The 18,198-nt window shown below is 46.0% G+C and overlaps 1 protein-coding gene across 2 annotated transcripts; it reads left to right on the top strand.

Annotated features, from left to right (window-relative positions):
* Positions 1-931: 931 nt before the first annotated feature.
* nradd (neurotrophin receptor associated death domain) lies at positions 932-17,342 on the top strand. Of its 2 annotated transcripts, none has more exons than XM_042315696.1 (6): positions 932-1,432; positions 12,214-12,346; positions 12,479-12,844; positions 15,095-15,338; positions 15,575-15,717; positions 15,964-17,342. In XM_042315696.1, exons 1-6 carry the CDS (start codon positions 1,391-1,393, stop codon positions 16,284-16,286), a joined length of 1,251 nt encoding a protein of 416 aa, XP_042171630.1. In that variant the 5' UTR covers positions 932-1,390; the 3' UTR covers positions 16,287-17,342. The 2 variants fall into 2 exon arrangements, with proteins under 2 accessions (XP_042171630.1, XP_042171629.1); XM_042315695.1 differs by lacking the exon at positions 932-1,432 and adding an exon at positions 4,497-4,729.
* The last annotated feature ends 856 nt before the right edge of the window (positions 17,343-18,198 follow it).

Raw genomic sequence — 18,198 nt, 5'->3', positions numbered from 1 at the left:
AACTGTTTAAATAATGTCTGGGCTATTACATGTATATTTTAGTCATTAGCAGAATCTGTTATCCAAAGCGACTTGCAAATAGTACATTCATTAAATAGCCCTGACATTATTTAGGACTAAGCTAAATATCTGTGTTTGTGCTTCAATAGTCTATTACAGTACAGTTTAACCTACTTACCGGTATTACAACTGCTAGGTTACAATATTCTACATTGATATCTTAATTATCCTATATAATTTATATACAACATATCATTTTATAAGCATGTGCTTATTTACATATATACTATAATAAAAAAAGAGTGTAACGGAGAATATTAGCCACAAAATAGTAATTTCTGTAACCCCCCTAGAGAAATAACCGGGGGTTTAAAAATTAAGACCGCAAAATACAGCCCGGGCTACATCAAAGTCCCAACTTCCATTATTTAAACAGATCCCTAAAGGCATCTTCCGGAATGTATCCCCTTTATTTATTACAGTGTATCAAGTTTCATCTCCATTTGAATATCACTTCAATGTGTTTATTGCCGTCGCGTATCAGCCAATCACAAAGCGAGGACCCGGGCTCCAGCCGTAGAGAGCTGAAGGCGTTGAAAGTGAACCAAGCGCTTGAAGATCGAGAGGCCAAAACGCTGCGCTTCAGACTCTCTCACTGCAAGAGGAACATGCCAACAAAGATTGAAGTGTGACTCAACTGTAGGGAATGTAACAAAGAAACGGTCTACAGTAAAAGTAGATGGTGTGTAGCCTAAAGAAGAGGATTTTTTTACTGTTTTCTTTCATGGCAGTTGATTTCACTGAAGAGAAGCGACACTCGGACTGAAGAGAAGCGACACTCGGACTGAAGAGAAGCGGCACTCGGACTGAAGAGAAGCGGCACTCGGACTGAAGACTGAAGCGGCACTCGGACTGAAGACGACACTCGGAAGAAGCGGCACTCGGACTGAAGAGAAGCGGCACTCGGACTGAAGAGAAGCGGCACTCGGACTGAAGAGAAGCGGCACTCGGACTGAAGAGAAGCGGCACTCGGACTGAAGAGAAGCGGCACTCGGACTGAAGAGAAGCGGCACTCGGACTGAAGAGAAGCGGCACTCGGACTGAAGAGAAGCGGCACTCGGAGTTTTGGGGCAATTTTTCTTCCGCCGTATGTGTAGGATACTTTGATGCAGTTTTTAAAAATGCTCTCATTTGGTCGTGTTCTTGTTACTTTCAAAGTGGTTTCTTGACAGCTGTGAAGAGTTTTTAGGAACCTAGGTGCGCTTTTTTGGCATTTACCTGGGTTACGTCTCACGGAGTAGGCTATTGAAGCCTTCTTTGGTCCCAAAGACTTTTGAAGGGGTATAGCCAACTCATTGTACGGGATTTTCCATCGGCGAAGAACTGTGACATGGATGCGCTTTGGGTCTGCACACTTTTTCTGTTCGTAAATGTAAGTGTCATGTCGCTCCTATTCCTGATATACATAGGCTGTAACTCACTAATATATCTCATAGGCTACTGTACAGTTATACACGAACAGATCAATTCCCTCCCTGTTATTTTCTGCTGAGAGTGCAATGTATAGTAACGCACATTACTGTCCAACATGAGGTGAATTCATTATTTAGCCAATCTGCATAAAGTTAATGATTTTGGCTGCATTGTAAACTATGTTGGCATTACGCACGCGCTACATTGTAAACTATGTTGGCATTACGCACGCGCTGCATTGTAATTACATGCATTTATTTGATTTAACCCTTATTTTACCAGGTCATTTGACTGAGAACACGTTCTCATTTACTGCAACGACCTGGGGAGGAGGGGGTGGTGAATGAGCCAATTGGAAGCTGGCAATGATTAGATGCCTTGCGTCTTGGTTGTGTTACATTGTAATCTAGCCTACTTCTCACTCTACATTGACAATGTTCTGTATAGCTACAGAATGTGACATATTGTCATTATCTACAACTCTCCTGCTTTTACTCAGAGATAAACTCTGTTTTTCTTTTCTGATCTTAGTTTATCTTCCTTACCAATTGATAAGGCTTAGGCTGTATCATAAGTATGTGTAATTTAAACGTTAATGCAGGTAGTTAAAGTCAAAATAATCCTTTCCACAGCTGGAGACGATGACAATGTGACACTCCATCTCCTTTCAAGTCCAACAGACCCCAGGGCCTGTAGAGGAGAGGAGAGGCAGCATGTCTTGTCATGTTCCCAGGGCCGAACCCTTTCTTCAAGATCAAAGCGCTGGAGATACAACTCCATCAGATCTTAATTCACTCTGCATTCATGTGACCCCGGAAAGATATTTATCTGTTTAATGAGGGGATAATAACAACAAACGTTCATTTTAAATGGAAAACAAAGTTTTGTTTCCCCAAAACACACCTTTATTTCTATCACAGAGGTTTGTTTGAAAATTTAAAAAACAACTTTTTTTTTTGGTGAACTTCTCCAATTAGTTTTCTCTGCTTAATATGAATGTTTTTTCAAACCTCAATGTATTAAAGATCATTATACTTGTTGTTGAATCACACCGGCCCACTAATGTTAGTGGTGTGATTGTCCAAGGTTCTCTGTTACATTACCAAACTGTATTACAATTCATAGATAGTGCCATAGTCCTTCCTTGCGGCAATTCCTGGTAGAAATGCGTCATGAGTAAAACTATCGCTGCGGTCTGGATATCCGGAGCAAAGAAATGATAATTTCTCTCAGTCTGTGGCGAGAGAAGGGCGACCCTGTTTGTAACAGAACAGTAAATGTAATTTCCATGTTGACGCTAAGCAGTTTTCTGATTGGTTTTCTCTTGAACTCACGACCGCCGCTTTGCTTTCCCACAGCGACATCTTTGAGACAGTAAGTCAGCATATTGAGAACTTTAATAAGGAATTGCAGACAGACAAGCAGGCTTACAGTGGCATGACTATTGGTATCCAGTAGTTTGTCATGCTGTTAGGAGGAGATGGAAAGCTCAGCATATTCCCTGACTGGAACAAAACATGGTTAACAAAAAAAACGTTCCAGATTCCAAACGTTGACCTGCTACTGCTGATGACAGTAATCAGTGTGCAGATTAAAATCATGGACCAATCAGACAGGCAAGCAGCTCTAGCTCCACCCTCCCTACACGTCCCTCTGCCTTAGTGTGTCTGTCCCAAAATGGCACCCTATTGCGTATATAGTGCACTGCCTCCCAAATGGCACCCTATTCCCTATATTGTGCACTACTTTTGACCAGGGCCGATAGGTCCACATTTTGACCAGACTTGCCCAGATAATGAGTCATGGAGGCAATTATGTGCATCCCAAATAGCACCCTATTCCCTATATAGTGCACTACAGGACCTCGATCTACATCTCCTGTTCTTCTGTCTGCTGGACGTCTCAGGGTGGAGGTGGTGACACCACGCTGCTGTCCTCAGGGTGGAGGTGGTGACACCACGCTGCTGTCCTCAGGGTGGAGGTGGTGACACCACGCTGCTGTCCTCAGGGTGGAGGTGGTGACACCACGCTGCTGTCGTCAGGGTGGAGGTGGTGACACCACGCTGCTATCGTCAGGGTGGAGGTGGTGACACCACACTGCTGTCCCCAGGGTGGAGGTGGTGACACCACACTGCTGTCGTCAGGGTGTAGGTGGTGACACCACGCTGCTGTCCCCAGGGTGGAGGTGGTGACACCACGCTGCTGTCCTCAGGGTGGAGGGTCAGGGTGGAGGTGGTGACACCATGCTGCTGTCCCCAGGGTGTGAGGGTCAGGGTGGAGGTGGTGACACCATGCTGCTGTCCCCATGGGGTGAGGGTCAGGGTGGAGGTGGTGACACCATGCTGCTGTCCCCATGGGGTGAGGGTCAGGGTGGAGGTGGTGACACCATGCTGCTGTCCTCAGGGTGGAGGTGGTGACACCACGCTGCTGTCCCCAGGGTGTGAGGGTCAGGGTGGAGGTGGTGACACCATGCTGCTGACCCCAGGGTGTGAGGGTCAGGGTGGAGGTGGTGACACCACGCTGCTGTCCTCAGGGTGTGAGGGTCAGGGTGGAGGTGGTGACACCATGCTGCTGTCCCCAGGGTGTGAGGGTCAGGGTCAGGGGGTGGAGGTGGTGACACCATGCTGCCTGTCCCCAGGGTGTGAGGGTCAGGGTGGAGGTGGTGACACCATGCTGCTGTCCCCAGGGTGTGAGGGTCAGGGTCAGGGTGGAGGTGGTGACACCATGCTGCTGTCCCCAGGGTGTGAGGGTCAGGGTCAGGGTGGAGGTGGTGACACCATGCTGCTGTCCCCAGGGTGTGAGGGTCAGGGTCAGGGTGGAGGGAGAGCCCTGCCTCCTGGGGCTCCCCACCCTTTCATGTGCTCATCACTCTCACGTGGAAACTAGTGCTGCTGCAGACAAGGAGTCAAATATCATGTCAAATGGGATCGCACTGCAAAAAGGCCAAAGGGCGGCTTTAGGGAGTGTGTGTGCATGCATGCTCACGACTGGGTGACTGCACGATTCTGTGTGTACGTGCGCTTCTGTGTACATGTGCTTCTGTGTGTATTCACACTTTTGTGTGTGTGTGCGTTGCTTATGTGTGTGTGTTGACGGAGTGACCGTGACAGCCGTGGAGTTCATAGCCCCTTTTGAAAGCAGATAGGGCTCCATGGAGGTCTCCTCTCACCAGGGAATCAAGTCCTCTACTACTGAAGTGGAGAGAGCAACTGCGGCCCCTCAACTCTCTCCAGTGGCCCTGGAGCAGACAGATCAGGTCTGTGTGTTCTCTTTTCTCATGGTCCTTGAGCCAAGGAGGTGTCGACTGTGTAGGCTGCTTGGCTCTGTATGTAAGCTAGTCCTGAGCTACCACATAACAGTCTGAAAATGGTTTATATAAGCTAGCATATAACAGCACAGTACACAATTATTCTAATATAGTTCATCAAAATTCTAACAAGTTCAGCACTTTTTTTGGAACAAGATTCCACTCTGATGTCATATGCAAATCGGGTCACTTTTCATGTTGACTTTCTCAACTGCCTTTTCCTGTTCAGTAGGCGAGTACGGAGACCTTTTACACAAGTCACACATTCCCTCTGAGGTCCATAAATCAGAGCTCTGTTAGTCCCAGTCCTGATTACTGTGGTCATTAAGCCCTGGGCAGGGTGGACGTTTACACACACTACACACGCGCACACACACACACACACACACACACACACACACACACTCCACCCCATGAACTGGTGCACGGAGGGGAATATTTAGCTCTATATTTGGTCAGCACAATAGGAAATGCCAATGGGTCTGGCTCTGCAGAGCAAAGTAGAGCTGGAGTGGACTCTGTCTGGACTTTCTCGTGTGTGTGTGTGTGCGCGTGTGGTGTGGTGTGTGTAGTGTGTGCGTGTGTGTGTGGTGCGTGTGTGTTATGTGTGTGTGTGTGTGTGGTCGCCAGTTTCTGGTCTACAGCACGATGAAGCAGCAGTTGGAGACACTACCAGACAGCATCGCTGACACAAAACATTTATAATTCAGTGGATGGGTAATTGTATGTGTGGGGTACAGAGATGAGGTAGTCAATCAAAAATCATGTTAAACACTATTATTGCACACAGAGTGAGTCCATTCTACTTATTATGTAACTTGTTAAGCAAATGTTTACTTCTGAACTTATTTAGACTTGCCAGAACAAACGGGTTGAATACTTAATGACTCAAGACATTATGGGGTCTTTTGTTTAGGCGAGTTACACAAAATCTGAATTGAATCCATTTCAAATTCAGGCTGTAAAGCAACAAAATGTGGAAAAAGTCATGGGGTGTGAATCCTTTGTGAAGGTGCTGTACGTTCCCAGTTTAAAATGACACCAGTAGACAATGTACACCAGATTGTGTACATGCCCTTTAAGTGCTGAAATATGAAATAGTTTAGTGTAAATCCAAGCCTTGTAATTTAGGTGCAGGATGACATTTGTTTTAGATGACAGTTAGGCTACAGGAGGTGAACATTACAGGTAATATTCAAGATGTTGTGAAGACCAGCGTGCCGTAAACATTCTAAACATGTTGTAAAGACCAGCGTGCTGTAAACATTCTATAAAATGCTGTAAAAACCAGCGTGCTGTAAACATTCTATAAAATGCTGTGAAAACCAGCGTGCTGTAAACATGTTGTGAAAACCAGCGTGCTGTAAACATTCTATAAAATGCTGTGAAAACCAGCGTGCTGTAAACATTCTATAAAATGCTGTAAAAACCAGCATGCTGTAAACATTCTATAAAATGCTGTAAAAACCAGCGTGCTGTAAACATTCTATAAAATGCTGTAAAAACCAGCGTGCTGTAAACATTCTATAAAATGCTGTGAAAACCAGCGTGCTGTAAACATGTTGTGAAAACCAGCGTGCTGTAAACATTCTATAAAATGCTGTGAAAACCAGCGTGCTGTAAACATTCTATAAAATGCTGTGAAAACCAGCGTGCTGTAAACATTCTAAAATGCTGTGAAAACCAGCGTGCTGTAAACATTCTATAAAATGCTGTGAAAACCAGCGTGCTGTAAACATGTTGTGAAAACCAGCGTGCTGTAAACATGTTGTGAAAACCAGCGTGCTGTAAACATTCTATAAAATGCTGTGAAAACCAGCGTGCTGTAAACATGTTGTGAAAACCAGCGTGCTGTAAACATTCTATAAAATGCTGTAAAAACCAGCGTGCTGTAAACATGTTGTGAAAACCAGCGTGCTGTAAACATGTTGTGAAAACCAGCGTGCTGTAAACATGTTGTGAAAACCAGCGTGCTGTAAACATTCTATAAAATGCTGTAAAAACCAGCGTGCTGTAAACATTCTATAAAATGCTGTAAAAACCAGCGTGCTGTAAACATTCTATAAAATGCTGTGAAAACCAGCGTGCTGTAAACATTCTATAAAATGCTGTAAAAACCAGCGTGCTGTAAACATTCTATAAAATGCTGTGAAAACCAGCGTGCTGTAAACATGTTGTGAAAACCAGCGTGCTGTAAACATTCTATAAAATGCTGTGAAAACCAGCGTGCTGTAAACATTCTATAAAATGCTGTGAAAACCAGCGTGCTGTAAACATTCTATAAAATGCTGTAAAAACCAGCGTGCTGTAAACATGCTCTGAAAACCAGCGTGCTGTAAACATGTTGTGAAAACCAGCGTGCTGTAAACATTCTATAAAATGCTGTGAAAACCAGCGTGCTGTAAACATTCTATAAAATGCTGTGAAAACCAGCATGCTGTAAACATTCTAAACATGTTGTAAAAACCAGCGTGCTGTAAACATTCTAAAATGCTCTGAAAACCAGCGTGCTGTAAACATGCTCTGAAAACCAGCGTGCTGTAAACATGCTCTGAAAACCAGCGTGCTGTAAACATGCTCTGAAAACCAGCGTGCTGTAAACATGTTGTGAAAACCAGCGTGCTGTAAACATGTTGTGAAAACCAGCGTGCTGTAAACATGTTGTGAAAACCAGCGTGCTGTAAACATTCTAAAATGCTCTGAAAACCAGCGTGCTGTAAACATTCTAAAATGTTGTGAAAACCAGCGTGCTGTAAACATGTTGTGAAAACCAGCGTGCTGTAAACATTCTAAAATGCTCTGAAAACCAGCGTGCTGTAAACATTCTAAAATGCTCTGAAAACCAGCGTGCTGTAAACATTCTAAAATGCTCTGAAAACCAGCGTGCTGTAAACATTCTAAAATGTTTTGTCACCAGTGCTTGTTTTGTTGAACTGTTGTCGTCCTCACTGTTGCTCCTACGGCACTAATCTGATGAGCACCTTTTGGAGCTCTGCCCAAGCAGATCATTGGATTGGTTTGACATGTTGTGAGATGTCACTGATTCCGGGTTCTGACCCCTCTTTAGCTGATTTCTGCCATGGAACTTCCCCGGGAAGCCTGGTTCACAACAAGGCTTGTGCATTCCAATTGGAACCCTATAGGACTCTGATCAAAACAAGTGCACCAAGTAGGGAATAGGGTGTATTTGGGACACAAGCTAAATACACGACCGTTGAAAGAGACTACAAGCCATTAGCCAAGGTCTTCTCACACAACTCACTGTGATGGGTCATTCTCACATTTACATTTTCTGTCATTTAGCAGACACTCTTATCCAGAGTGATTTACAGTCAGTAGTTATTTAGCAGACACTCTAATCCAGAGTGATTTACAGTCAGTAGTTATTTAGCAGAGACTCTAATCCAGAGGGATTTACAGTCAGTAGTTATTTAGCAGACACTCTAATCCAGAGGGATTTACAGTCAGTAGTTATTTAGCAGACACTCTAATCCAGAGTGATTTACAGTCAGTAGTTATTTAGCAGAGACTCTAATCCAGAGGGATTTACAGTCAGTAGTTATTTAGCAGAGACTCTAATCCAGAGTGATTTACAGTCAGTAGTTATTTAGCAGACACTCTAATCCAGAGTGATTTACAGTCAGTAGTTATTTAGCAGACACTCTAATCCAGAGTGATTTACAGTCAGTAGTTATTTAGCAGACACTCTAATCCAGAGGGATTTACAGTCAGTAGTTATTTAGCAGACACTCTAATCCAGAGTGATTTACAGTCAGTAGTTATTTAGCAGAGACTCTAATCCAGAGGGATTTACAGTCAGTAGTTATTTAGCAGACACTCTAATCCAGAGGGATTTACAGTCAGTAGTTATTTAGCAGACACTCTAATCCAGAGTGATTTACAGTCAGTAGTTATTTAGCAGACACTCTAATCCATATTGATTAACCGACTGTGCATTCAACTAAGGTAGGTAGAACAACCACATATCACAGTGATAAGACAACCACAGCTCACTGTAGAAGCGCATGTGATCGCTGAGATAAATACCTGTTGAAACTGAGCTCCCACCACCCTGATACTGCAGATCTGTGCTAGCTGAGGTTCACATGTTGTCTGGCTCCTCAAATAATGGTGCAATAAAACCTCTGTGCTGTTTTTCTTGGCATGAAATGTGCCCTCCTTCCCTTCAAAGCTGTGATGTTGTTCTTGGAATGAAACACCCTCCTTTCCTTCAAAGTTGTGCTGTTGTTCTTGGAATGAAACGTACCCTCCTTTCCCTTCAAAGTTGTTCTCTTTCTAGTGGTGGAATTGTTTCAGTGCAGTTTTGTGACTGGAATGATCAAATTAAATTAAATGTTATTTGTCATATTGGCCGAATACAACAGTGAATTCTTACTTACAAGCCCTTAAAAATAGTGCTATATTTACTAAATAAACTAAAGTAAAAATGTTTTATTAAATTGAAAGTAACACAATAAAATAACAATAACGAGGCTATGTACAGGGGTACAAGTTAGAGGTAATTTGCACATTTGGTCCGCACATGCTCTGAGTACACATCCTGGTAATCTTTCTGGTCCCGCGGCCTTGTGAATGTTGATCTGTTTAAAGTTCTTGCTCACATCGACTACGGAGAACGTGATCAAACAATCGTCTGGAACAGCTGGTGCTCTCATGCATGCTTAAGTGTTGCTTGCCTCGAAGCGAGCATAAAAGGCATTTAGCTCATCTGGTAGGCTTGCGTCACTGGGCAGCTCGTGACTGGGTTTCCCTTTGTAGTCCATAATAGTTTGTATGCCCTGCCACATCCGACGAGCACCAGAGCCAGTGTAGTATTCAATCTTTGTCTTGTATTGACACTTTGCCTGTTTGATGGTTCGTCTGAGGGAATAGCGGGATTTTTTTATAAGCATCCGGATTAGTGTCCTTCTTATTGAAAGTGGCAGCTTTAGCCTTTAGCTAGGTGCAGATGTTGCCTGTAATCCATGGCTTCTGGTTGGGATATGTACGTACGGTCACTGTGGGGACGACATCGCAGATGCACTTATTAATGAAGCCTGTAACTGAGGTGGTATACTCCTCAATGCCATTGGATGAATCGCGGAACATATTCCAGTCTGTGCTAGCAAAACAGTCCTGTAGCGTAGCATCCACATCATCTGACCACTGGCATGGTGTGTGTGTGTGTGTTTGCGTGCGTTCATGTGTGCATTCCCGTTTGTGTGCGTTGGTCCCTGTGTGTGTTGGGCTCGTTGGAGAATCCACATGTTGACACAAGCTGCTTCTTGGAGCAGACATCGGAGACAGCGGTTTCTCCCAAATGGCACCCTATTCCCTACGTAGTACACTACTTTTGACCAGAACCCTATTGGCCCTGGTTAAAAGTGTGTACTATAAAGGGAATAGGGTGCCATTTGGGAGTGAGTCAGGGAGAAATCAGAGGGTTGTTTAGCTGTTAGCAGGAGGTTAGTTGTTAGACATCTGTTAGTTCCTGTCTACCCTCAGGCTCCAGGGATAATGGCTAGTGGGTCAATCAGCCCTCAACATGGGCATGTTTCAGATGCCTGACTGCTTTAGAGGAGGGCCTTGATGGGGGGGAGGAGTGTGTGTGTGTGTGTGTGTGTGTGTGTGTGTGTGTGTGTGTGTAAATCTCTTGTTCTTAGACATAGTGAGGGGCGGTCGGGAGGGAAGGAGCGACACACACACACACACACACACCTGCAGGGCTGGGGGGGGGACATCAAAGGCCCCCTCAAAATAGACACACATGCTGGGCTGCGGGGGCTAACTGACACACCCGCCTGGGGCTACAACGGTCTCCCCTCCTCCTCACCCTCCCTCCCTTCCTCCCACCCCTCACTGTGTCTGAGGACAAGAGACACACACACACATTGTGACTATAATGTCATTCACACCCATGTGGAATGTGTCAATGTGGGAGGAAGCCCTTTCTACTCCTTCCTCTTCCTCATGTCTCAGTGTTTTCCTTCTCCTTTGTTTTATTATTTCCATGGGATTAAAGCCAGTCTGAATAAAGGCAGTCTGATTTAAAGGCAGTCTGATTTAAAGCCAGTCTAATCAGACTGCCTTTAAATCAGACTGCCTTTAAATCAAAGCCAGTCTGATTAAAGCCAGTCTGATTGAAGCCAGTCTTCTTTAAAGCCAGTCTTCTTTAAAGCCAGTCTGATTTAAAGCCAGTCTGATTAAAGCCAGTCTGATTAAAAGCCAGTCTGATTTAAAGCCAGTCTGATTTAAAGCCAGTCTGATTTAAAGCCAGTCTGATTTAAAGCCAGTCTGATTTAAAGCCAGTCTGATTAAAGCCAGTCCCTCCTGCTAGGCTGCACTGGGCTCTATAAGCCCTTAGGAATGTCTGATGTATCCCTCATGTTTAACACACACTGGGGCTGCCTCCCAAAAGGCACCCTATTCCCTATAGAGTGCACTACTTTTGAGCAGAGCCCGGCGAGCCCTATAGACCCTGGTCCAATGTAGAGCCCCATATAGGGAATAGGGTGCCATCTGGGCCTCAGTCTGGCCCCTCCATTACCCGGCCGGGGCAGATAAGCGCTCAGCACTCTGAAAACAGAGCCAGATCAAAATATTTTAAAAAATACTATTTTCAATACGCCCACCTTCTCCCCATTCTTTCCATCCGATGTCGAGGCAGGCAAAGGGGTGTGTGTATTTGATTTCCTGATTTCTACATGAACATTGAGGTCTTATTTTTGAGTCTTTGGTTGGTGGAACTGGACTGGCCTTGACTGAGACCAGCTGAGAGAGATGCTCTTACTCCTCCAAACATAGCTTGTCGCCATAGTTTCCATCATAGTCTTGAACATGTCTATGTGTTGGCTTGTCACCATAGTTTCCATCATAGTCTTGAACATGTCTATGTGTTGGCTTGTCACCATAGTTTCCATCATAGTCTTGAACATAGCCAGTCTAATTAAAAGCCAGTCTGATTTAAAGGCAGTCTGATTTAAAGGCAGTCTGATTTAAAGGCAGTCTGATTTAAAGGCAGTCTGATTGAAGCCAGTCCCTCCTGCTAGGCTGCACTGGGCTCTATAAGCCCTTAGGAATGTCTGATGTATCCCTGTGTTGGCTTGTCACCATAGTTTCCATCATAGTCTTGAACATGTCTATGTGTTGGCTTGTCACCATAGTTTCCATCATAGTCTTGAACATATCTATGTGTTGGCTTGTCACCATAGTTTCCATCATAGTCTTGAACATATCTATGTGTTGGCTTGTCACCATAGTTTCCATCATAGTCTTGAACATATCTATGTGTTGGCTTGTCAACCACTTAGCACTCATCGGTTTGATCTATAAAAGAGTTCCCTCATCACTGGCATCTGCAGCACCGATAAATAAATCACTATCTATCTATCTGATAATTGATGCTAAGCTAACTGTTTTGTTTCTCCTTCCAGGTTGCCCTGGGAGATGCCTGTGTCAGTGGGCAGTTCAGCCAGTCAGGGGAGTGCTGTAGCCCGTGTCCTCCAGGCCATGGGGTGGAGGTAGAGTGTGGGATGGAGGACACCAAGTGCCAGCCTTGCCCTGAGGGTGAGTCATGGAGGCAATACGGTTGAGATGCTGTTGCTTATGCCATTCCCCCAGTAGACATACAACTATAGTACATACATACTGATAACACTGTGAGATACATTCAAATCACCTATACCTTGTATGTTCTAGGAATGTTCTCCTCATCAGACGGTCTCTCCCCGTGCCTCCCCTGTGCCCGCTGCCCGGCTGGCATCCCAGAGCTGACCTCCTGCAGCGCCACCCAGGATACCCACTGTGACTGTGACCAGCACTTCTACCTGTGGCGGGATGGGAAGAGTGCGGCAGGGCTGTGTGCCGCCTGCACCATGTGTGGACGTGGCGAGGGGGTGGTGAGGCTCTGTGGTGCCCAGGGGAACACCCAGTGCCAACCATGTCGCCCAGGAACGTTCTCAGAGGAGAAGAGTGATATCAAGCCCTGCCAGGTCTGCTCTCAGTGCTCTGACACTGAGGTGGAGATCAGAGCCTGCCAGCTCAACTCTGACACCCTCTGCATGGGTGCGTCTCTGTGTGGGTGTGTGTGTATGGACTTAAAGTTGACCAGGGCAGACATTTGACAAACTGACTTATTGGAATGATGGAATCCTATGACGGTGCCACGTTGAAAGTCACTGAGTTCTTCAGTACTGCCAATTTTTGTCTATGGAGTTTGCATTGCTGTGTGCTCAATTTTATACAGTTGTCAGCAACGGGTGTGGCTGAAATAGCTGAATCCACTCATTTGAAGGGGTGTCCACATACACTATATATACAAAAGTATGTTTCCCATGCCAATAAAGCCCCTTAGAGAGAGAGAGGGAGGGAGGGAGGAGACATGTGGCCAACACCTGTACCCACACCTAATCTGAACACTTAGCAACACTTGAGGAAACATGAGCACAGTCCAACAGAGAGAAAACACTCTTAAGTGCTGCAGTCAAATGGCTTGGAGCCGACAGCTCTTAAAAAGGGCCTGACAATATAACTACCCCCACACCAGACCCCAGGGCCTTGGCACATTGGTGACCCCAACATGGTAACCCCTCACCGGCTCCAAATGACCAAGCCTTGGTCTAGTGGCCTGGATCTCCCCAGGAGACTGGTCATCTGAACACACACAGGTCACCCCATCTGACACTGTAGATAGAGGTCAGGGGAGTCCCCAGTCGTGTTTGATCCTAAAATGGGCCGGCTGTAGAAGGAGTAAGGAGGGGTTTGGGGGGCTGAGTCAGGGTCTGTAGAAGGAGTAAGGAGGGGTTTGGGGGGTGACTGAGTCAGGGGCTGTAGAAGGAGTAGGGAGTGGTTTGGGGGGTGACTGAGTCAGGGCTGTAGAAGGAGTAAGGAGGGGTTTGGGGGGTGACTGAGTCAGGGGCTGTAGAAGGAGTAAGGAGGGGTTTGGGGGGTGACTGAGTCAGGGGCTGTAGAAGGAGTAAGGAGGGGTTTGGGGGGTGACTGAGTCAGGGGCTGTAGAAGGAGTAAGGAGGGGTTTGGGGGGTGACTGAGTCAGGGGATGTAGAAGGAGTAAGGAGGGGTTTGGGGGGTGACTGAGTCAGGGGCTGTAGAAGGAGTAAGGAGGGGTTTGGGGTGGGGGTGACTGAGTCAGGGGCTGTAGAAGGAGTAAGGAGGGGTTTGGGGGGTTGACTGAGTCAAGGGCTGTAGAAAGGGGTAAAGACAAGGGGGGGTTGACTGAGTCAGGGGATGGTAGCTGACTGGGTCGGGGGCTGGTAGCTGACTGGGTCAGAGGGGGCTGGTAGCTGACTGGGTCAGAGGGGGCTGGGAGCTGACAGGCCCTCACAGACTACTACTGCTGGATTAAATTTGGCAACAAGATCATTATTCAGATAGCTGGTAGTGTTATCAAATATGTTCACTGTTTGGGACTGTGTGACTGTGTGTTTGCATCAACTGTAGGTAGGAAAGCCCTCACATTCTATACACAGTCATTGACTTATTACAAAAAAACATTGTGCCAATGGTAGATGTGTCAAGGCCCTTGATTTGATGTTGAGACAGGGATAAGGACAGGGCAGATATGTTGAGACAGGGATAAGGACAGGGCAGATATGTAGCGACAGGGATAAGGACAGGGCAGATATGTAGCGACAGGGATAAGGACAGGGCAGATATGTAGCGACTGGGATAAGGACAGGGCAGATATGTAGCGACGGGGATAAGGACAGGGCAGATATGTAGAGACTGGGATAAGGACAGGGCAGATATGTAGAGACTGGGATAAGGACAGGGCAGATAGATGTAGAGACGGGATAAGGACAGGGCAGATATGTTGAGACGGGGATAAGGACAGGGCAGATATGTTGAGGCGGGGATAAGGACAGGGCAGATATGTTGAGACGGGGATAAGGACAGGGCAGATATGTTGAGGCGGGGATAAGGACAGGGCAGATATGTTGAGGATAAGGACAGGGCAGATATGTTGAGACGGGGATAAGGACAGGGCAGATATGTTGAGACGGGGATAAGGACAGGGCAGATATGTTGAGACGGGGATAAGGACAGGGCAGATATGTTGAGACGGGGATAAGGACAGGGCAGATATGTTGAGACGGGGATAAGGACAGGGCAGATATGTTGAGACGGGGATAAGGACAGGGCAGATATGTTGAGACGGGGATAAGGACAGGGCAGATATGTTGAGACGGGGATAAGGACAGGGCAGATATGTCAAGTGGCCCCCTTCTATCCTTAGTGTTTCCTTCATGGTTCAGTGGTTCTCTAATCAACAGTCTCCCATCTCTCTCCAACCAACAGATAAGAAGCTCCACATCCTGTCTCGTCCCCCTGAGTCTGACGGCCCTCTGGCCGCTCCTCGCCTGCCCGGGTTAGGGTTGGTGAATGATGGAGAGGAGGCCAGCCCTGCCCCTGGAGGAGGAGCAGCCCCCAGGGCCCCTGGATTCACCCCTCAGGATGATGGGAGAAGCAACCACATCCTGGTCTACGTATCTGTTCTGGCTGCTGTGGTGCTGGGCCTGCTGCTCTACGTCGCCTACAAGTGGTGAGTTGACAGGAGACACGCTGCCGTCTCATTGGCTGCATCCTGATCCTCCACACTTGAAGCATTGCATTGGTGTGAGCATTGGCTGGAGGGAGTTGTTAAATGCATGACGGGGTGGAGAATTGTTTGCAAACCTTTCGATTGCCGTCGTGTATTTCTGTTATAGGTTGTGATACAAATGATCCTGTTATGTTTTAGTAAAGAGTGTAAACGTATTTCCTCCCATGTCTCGTCAGCTGGACGTCGTATAAGCAGAAGCAGGCGTTGAGTAAAGCTCGCGCTGCAGAGCTGGGGACGTGTCCTGAAGGAGAAAAACTCCACAGTGACAGCGGAGTGTTCCTGGACTCACACAGCCTGCAGGATGGCCAGCCAAGTAAAGGTAACAACCAACAGCCACGACTACACCACAATTAACCTCACTGCACTACACTGTTACCTGAGTGAGAACAGAAGCCCAAGTTAAATACATGTTCCAATCTCTCTCCATGTAGAGCACATTTAGCATTTATCAGACACTCTCATCCAGAACAACTTACAGACGTCTTTTCTTATTGGCTTTTCTCATCTATTATAACTGTTGAATGGACTTGTGACGATCTGTGTCTGTTGTGTATTCTACCCTCAGGTAGTAAGAGGGACAGTAAGCAGGACGGCCGTCTGTACATCAACCTGCCCCCCCACAGACAGGAGGAGGTGGAGCGTCTGCTCCAGGAGGGGAGCGGGAGCCGCAGAGGCTCCTGGAGGACCCTGGGGGCCGCGCTGGGCTACGAGCCCGAGCAGATGGACCTGTTTGGGCACGGCGAGGCCCCTGTACACACCCTCCTTTCCAACTGGGCTCAGCAGGAGGGCTCCACTCTGGGGCTTCTGTGCTCGGCGCTGGCCCGCATCGAGAGGCCCGACGTAGCCGCCGCCCTCACCTGCCCTGCCCAGGGGGTGTCTGTGGTCTGAGGAAGGAGCCATGGTTTTGGTCCCAAATGGCACCCTATTCCCTATATAGTGCACTACTGGTAAGCTAAAGGTCAAAAGTAGTGCACTATGTAGGGTGCCACAGAGCCTTCCTCATGAGCCTGATAAGACTGGGTGGCATTCATTAGGAACCAAACGCAAGAAAACGGACTGAATCAGGGAGTGACGACCTGAACTTGAACCAATAAGAAATGTTTGTTTTCCGTTGCGAAACATACTGCTGCGGTGTGTACTAATGAATACGACCCTTGTGGACATAGGAGAGGATGGATGGGGCAAACAGCTCTCCTTCTCGCCCAGTGGGATGGCATAGCATGCCAGGGGAAGTACTCTTGACTGCCCCATAATGCCTCAGACATTTGAACTGAAGAGGACAGTGGAAGTGTTGTTGCTGGCTCGTTGAGCTGGTTCATCCTCTACTGGAAATGTACAGTATATCCACCATTCTTCCAGTATATATATATATATATATATTACCATACTTGTGTATAATCTGCCCAAGCGTTCTAGGAATGGGTATTTATTTGCAGCAATGTCAGAAGGATCCACTCTCATCCCTGATTTGTTTTGCAGCAATGTGAGGAGGATGCACAACAGCTGACTGTAACTAACTGAACAGGCATGGGAATGAAATACTCTGTAGAATATTCTTTACATGAAATAAAGGCATTCTGTTCATATTAACAATCAGTCGTGAATTTTAAGACCTTTGTAAATATTTGATCATACATTCATTGTAATATAGTGTTAGAAAGGTTTTCAAGCATGAAGGGGCAATCGCAAACCTCTTTGACTGAGGATGCATGATGACTCTCTCTCAGCTCCTCCATCTTAAAGACATTGGGAGGCCTCAAATCAGTGATGTACTATCAGCTTTGCTAATCACTGCCTCTCTCCTATCATGGTTTCTGGTGTGGCTGGCTATCCAGAACATTATCGTTATGTAACAATCAATCACTTATTCTTGTCTATATTGTAATGTCATGGTGTGTGTTTTTCTAAGACGTTGTTTCATAATAATAAATGCTTTTGAAGGTGTGAGTGAGTGAGAGTGAAACGGTGCTCTCTGAGCTTGTTGTGTTACATGCTCTGACAAGAACAGTGGTTTCTGTCCTACCCGGACGTAAAAGCAAGCAGCTACCTGCTCTGTGGTAGTTTATTCTGGAGATAATCAATGGCCGTCTTTGTTTGTCTCAGTCACCTAACTGAACAGGGGTGTGACTTGTAACATAAATGAAACAAGTATGTGGTCATGTCAGAGGAAAGTATGGAAGACTTCTATTTACAGTTGAAGTGGGAAGTTTACATACACTTAGGTTGGGGTCATTAAAACTCATTTTTCAACCACTCCACAACTTTCTTGTTATCAAACTATAGTTTTGGCAAGTCGGTCAGGACATCTACTTTGTGCATGACACAAGTAATTTTTACAACAATTGTTTACAGACAGATTATTTCACTTATAATTAACTGTATCATAATTCCAGTGGGTCAGAAGTTTACATACACTAAGTTGACTGTGCCTTTAAACAGCTTGGAAAATTCCAGAAAATGATGTCATGGCTTTAGAAGCTGCTGATAGGCAAACTGACATCATTTGAGTCAATTGGAGGAGTACCTGTGGATGTATTTCAAGGCCTACCTTCAAACTCAGTGCCTCTTTGCTTGACATCATGGAAAAATCTAAAGAAATCAGATAAATATTTTTAGACCTCCACAAGTCAGGTTCAACCTTGAGAGCAATTTCCAAACGCCTGAAGGTACCACGTTCATCTGTACAAACAATAGTAAGCAAGTATAAACACTATGGGACCACGCAGCCGTCATTGCGCTCAGGAAGGAGACGCGTTCTGTCTCCTAGAGATGAACGTACTTTGGTGCGAAAAGTGCAAAT

This window comes from Oncorhynchus tshawytscha, unplaced genomic scaffold (assembly GCF_018296145.1).
Source record: "Oncorhynchus tshawytscha isolate Ot180627B unplaced genomic scaffold, Otsh_v2.0 Un_contig_5348_pilon_pilon, whole genome shotgun sequence".
Lineage (NCBI taxonomy): Eukaryota > Metazoa > Chordata > Actinopteri > Salmoniformes > Salmonidae > Oncorhynchus > Oncorhynchus tshawytscha.
The sequence above is the reverse complement of the archived record's forward strand: the minus strand, read 5'-3'. Positions and strand labels throughout refer to the sequence as shown.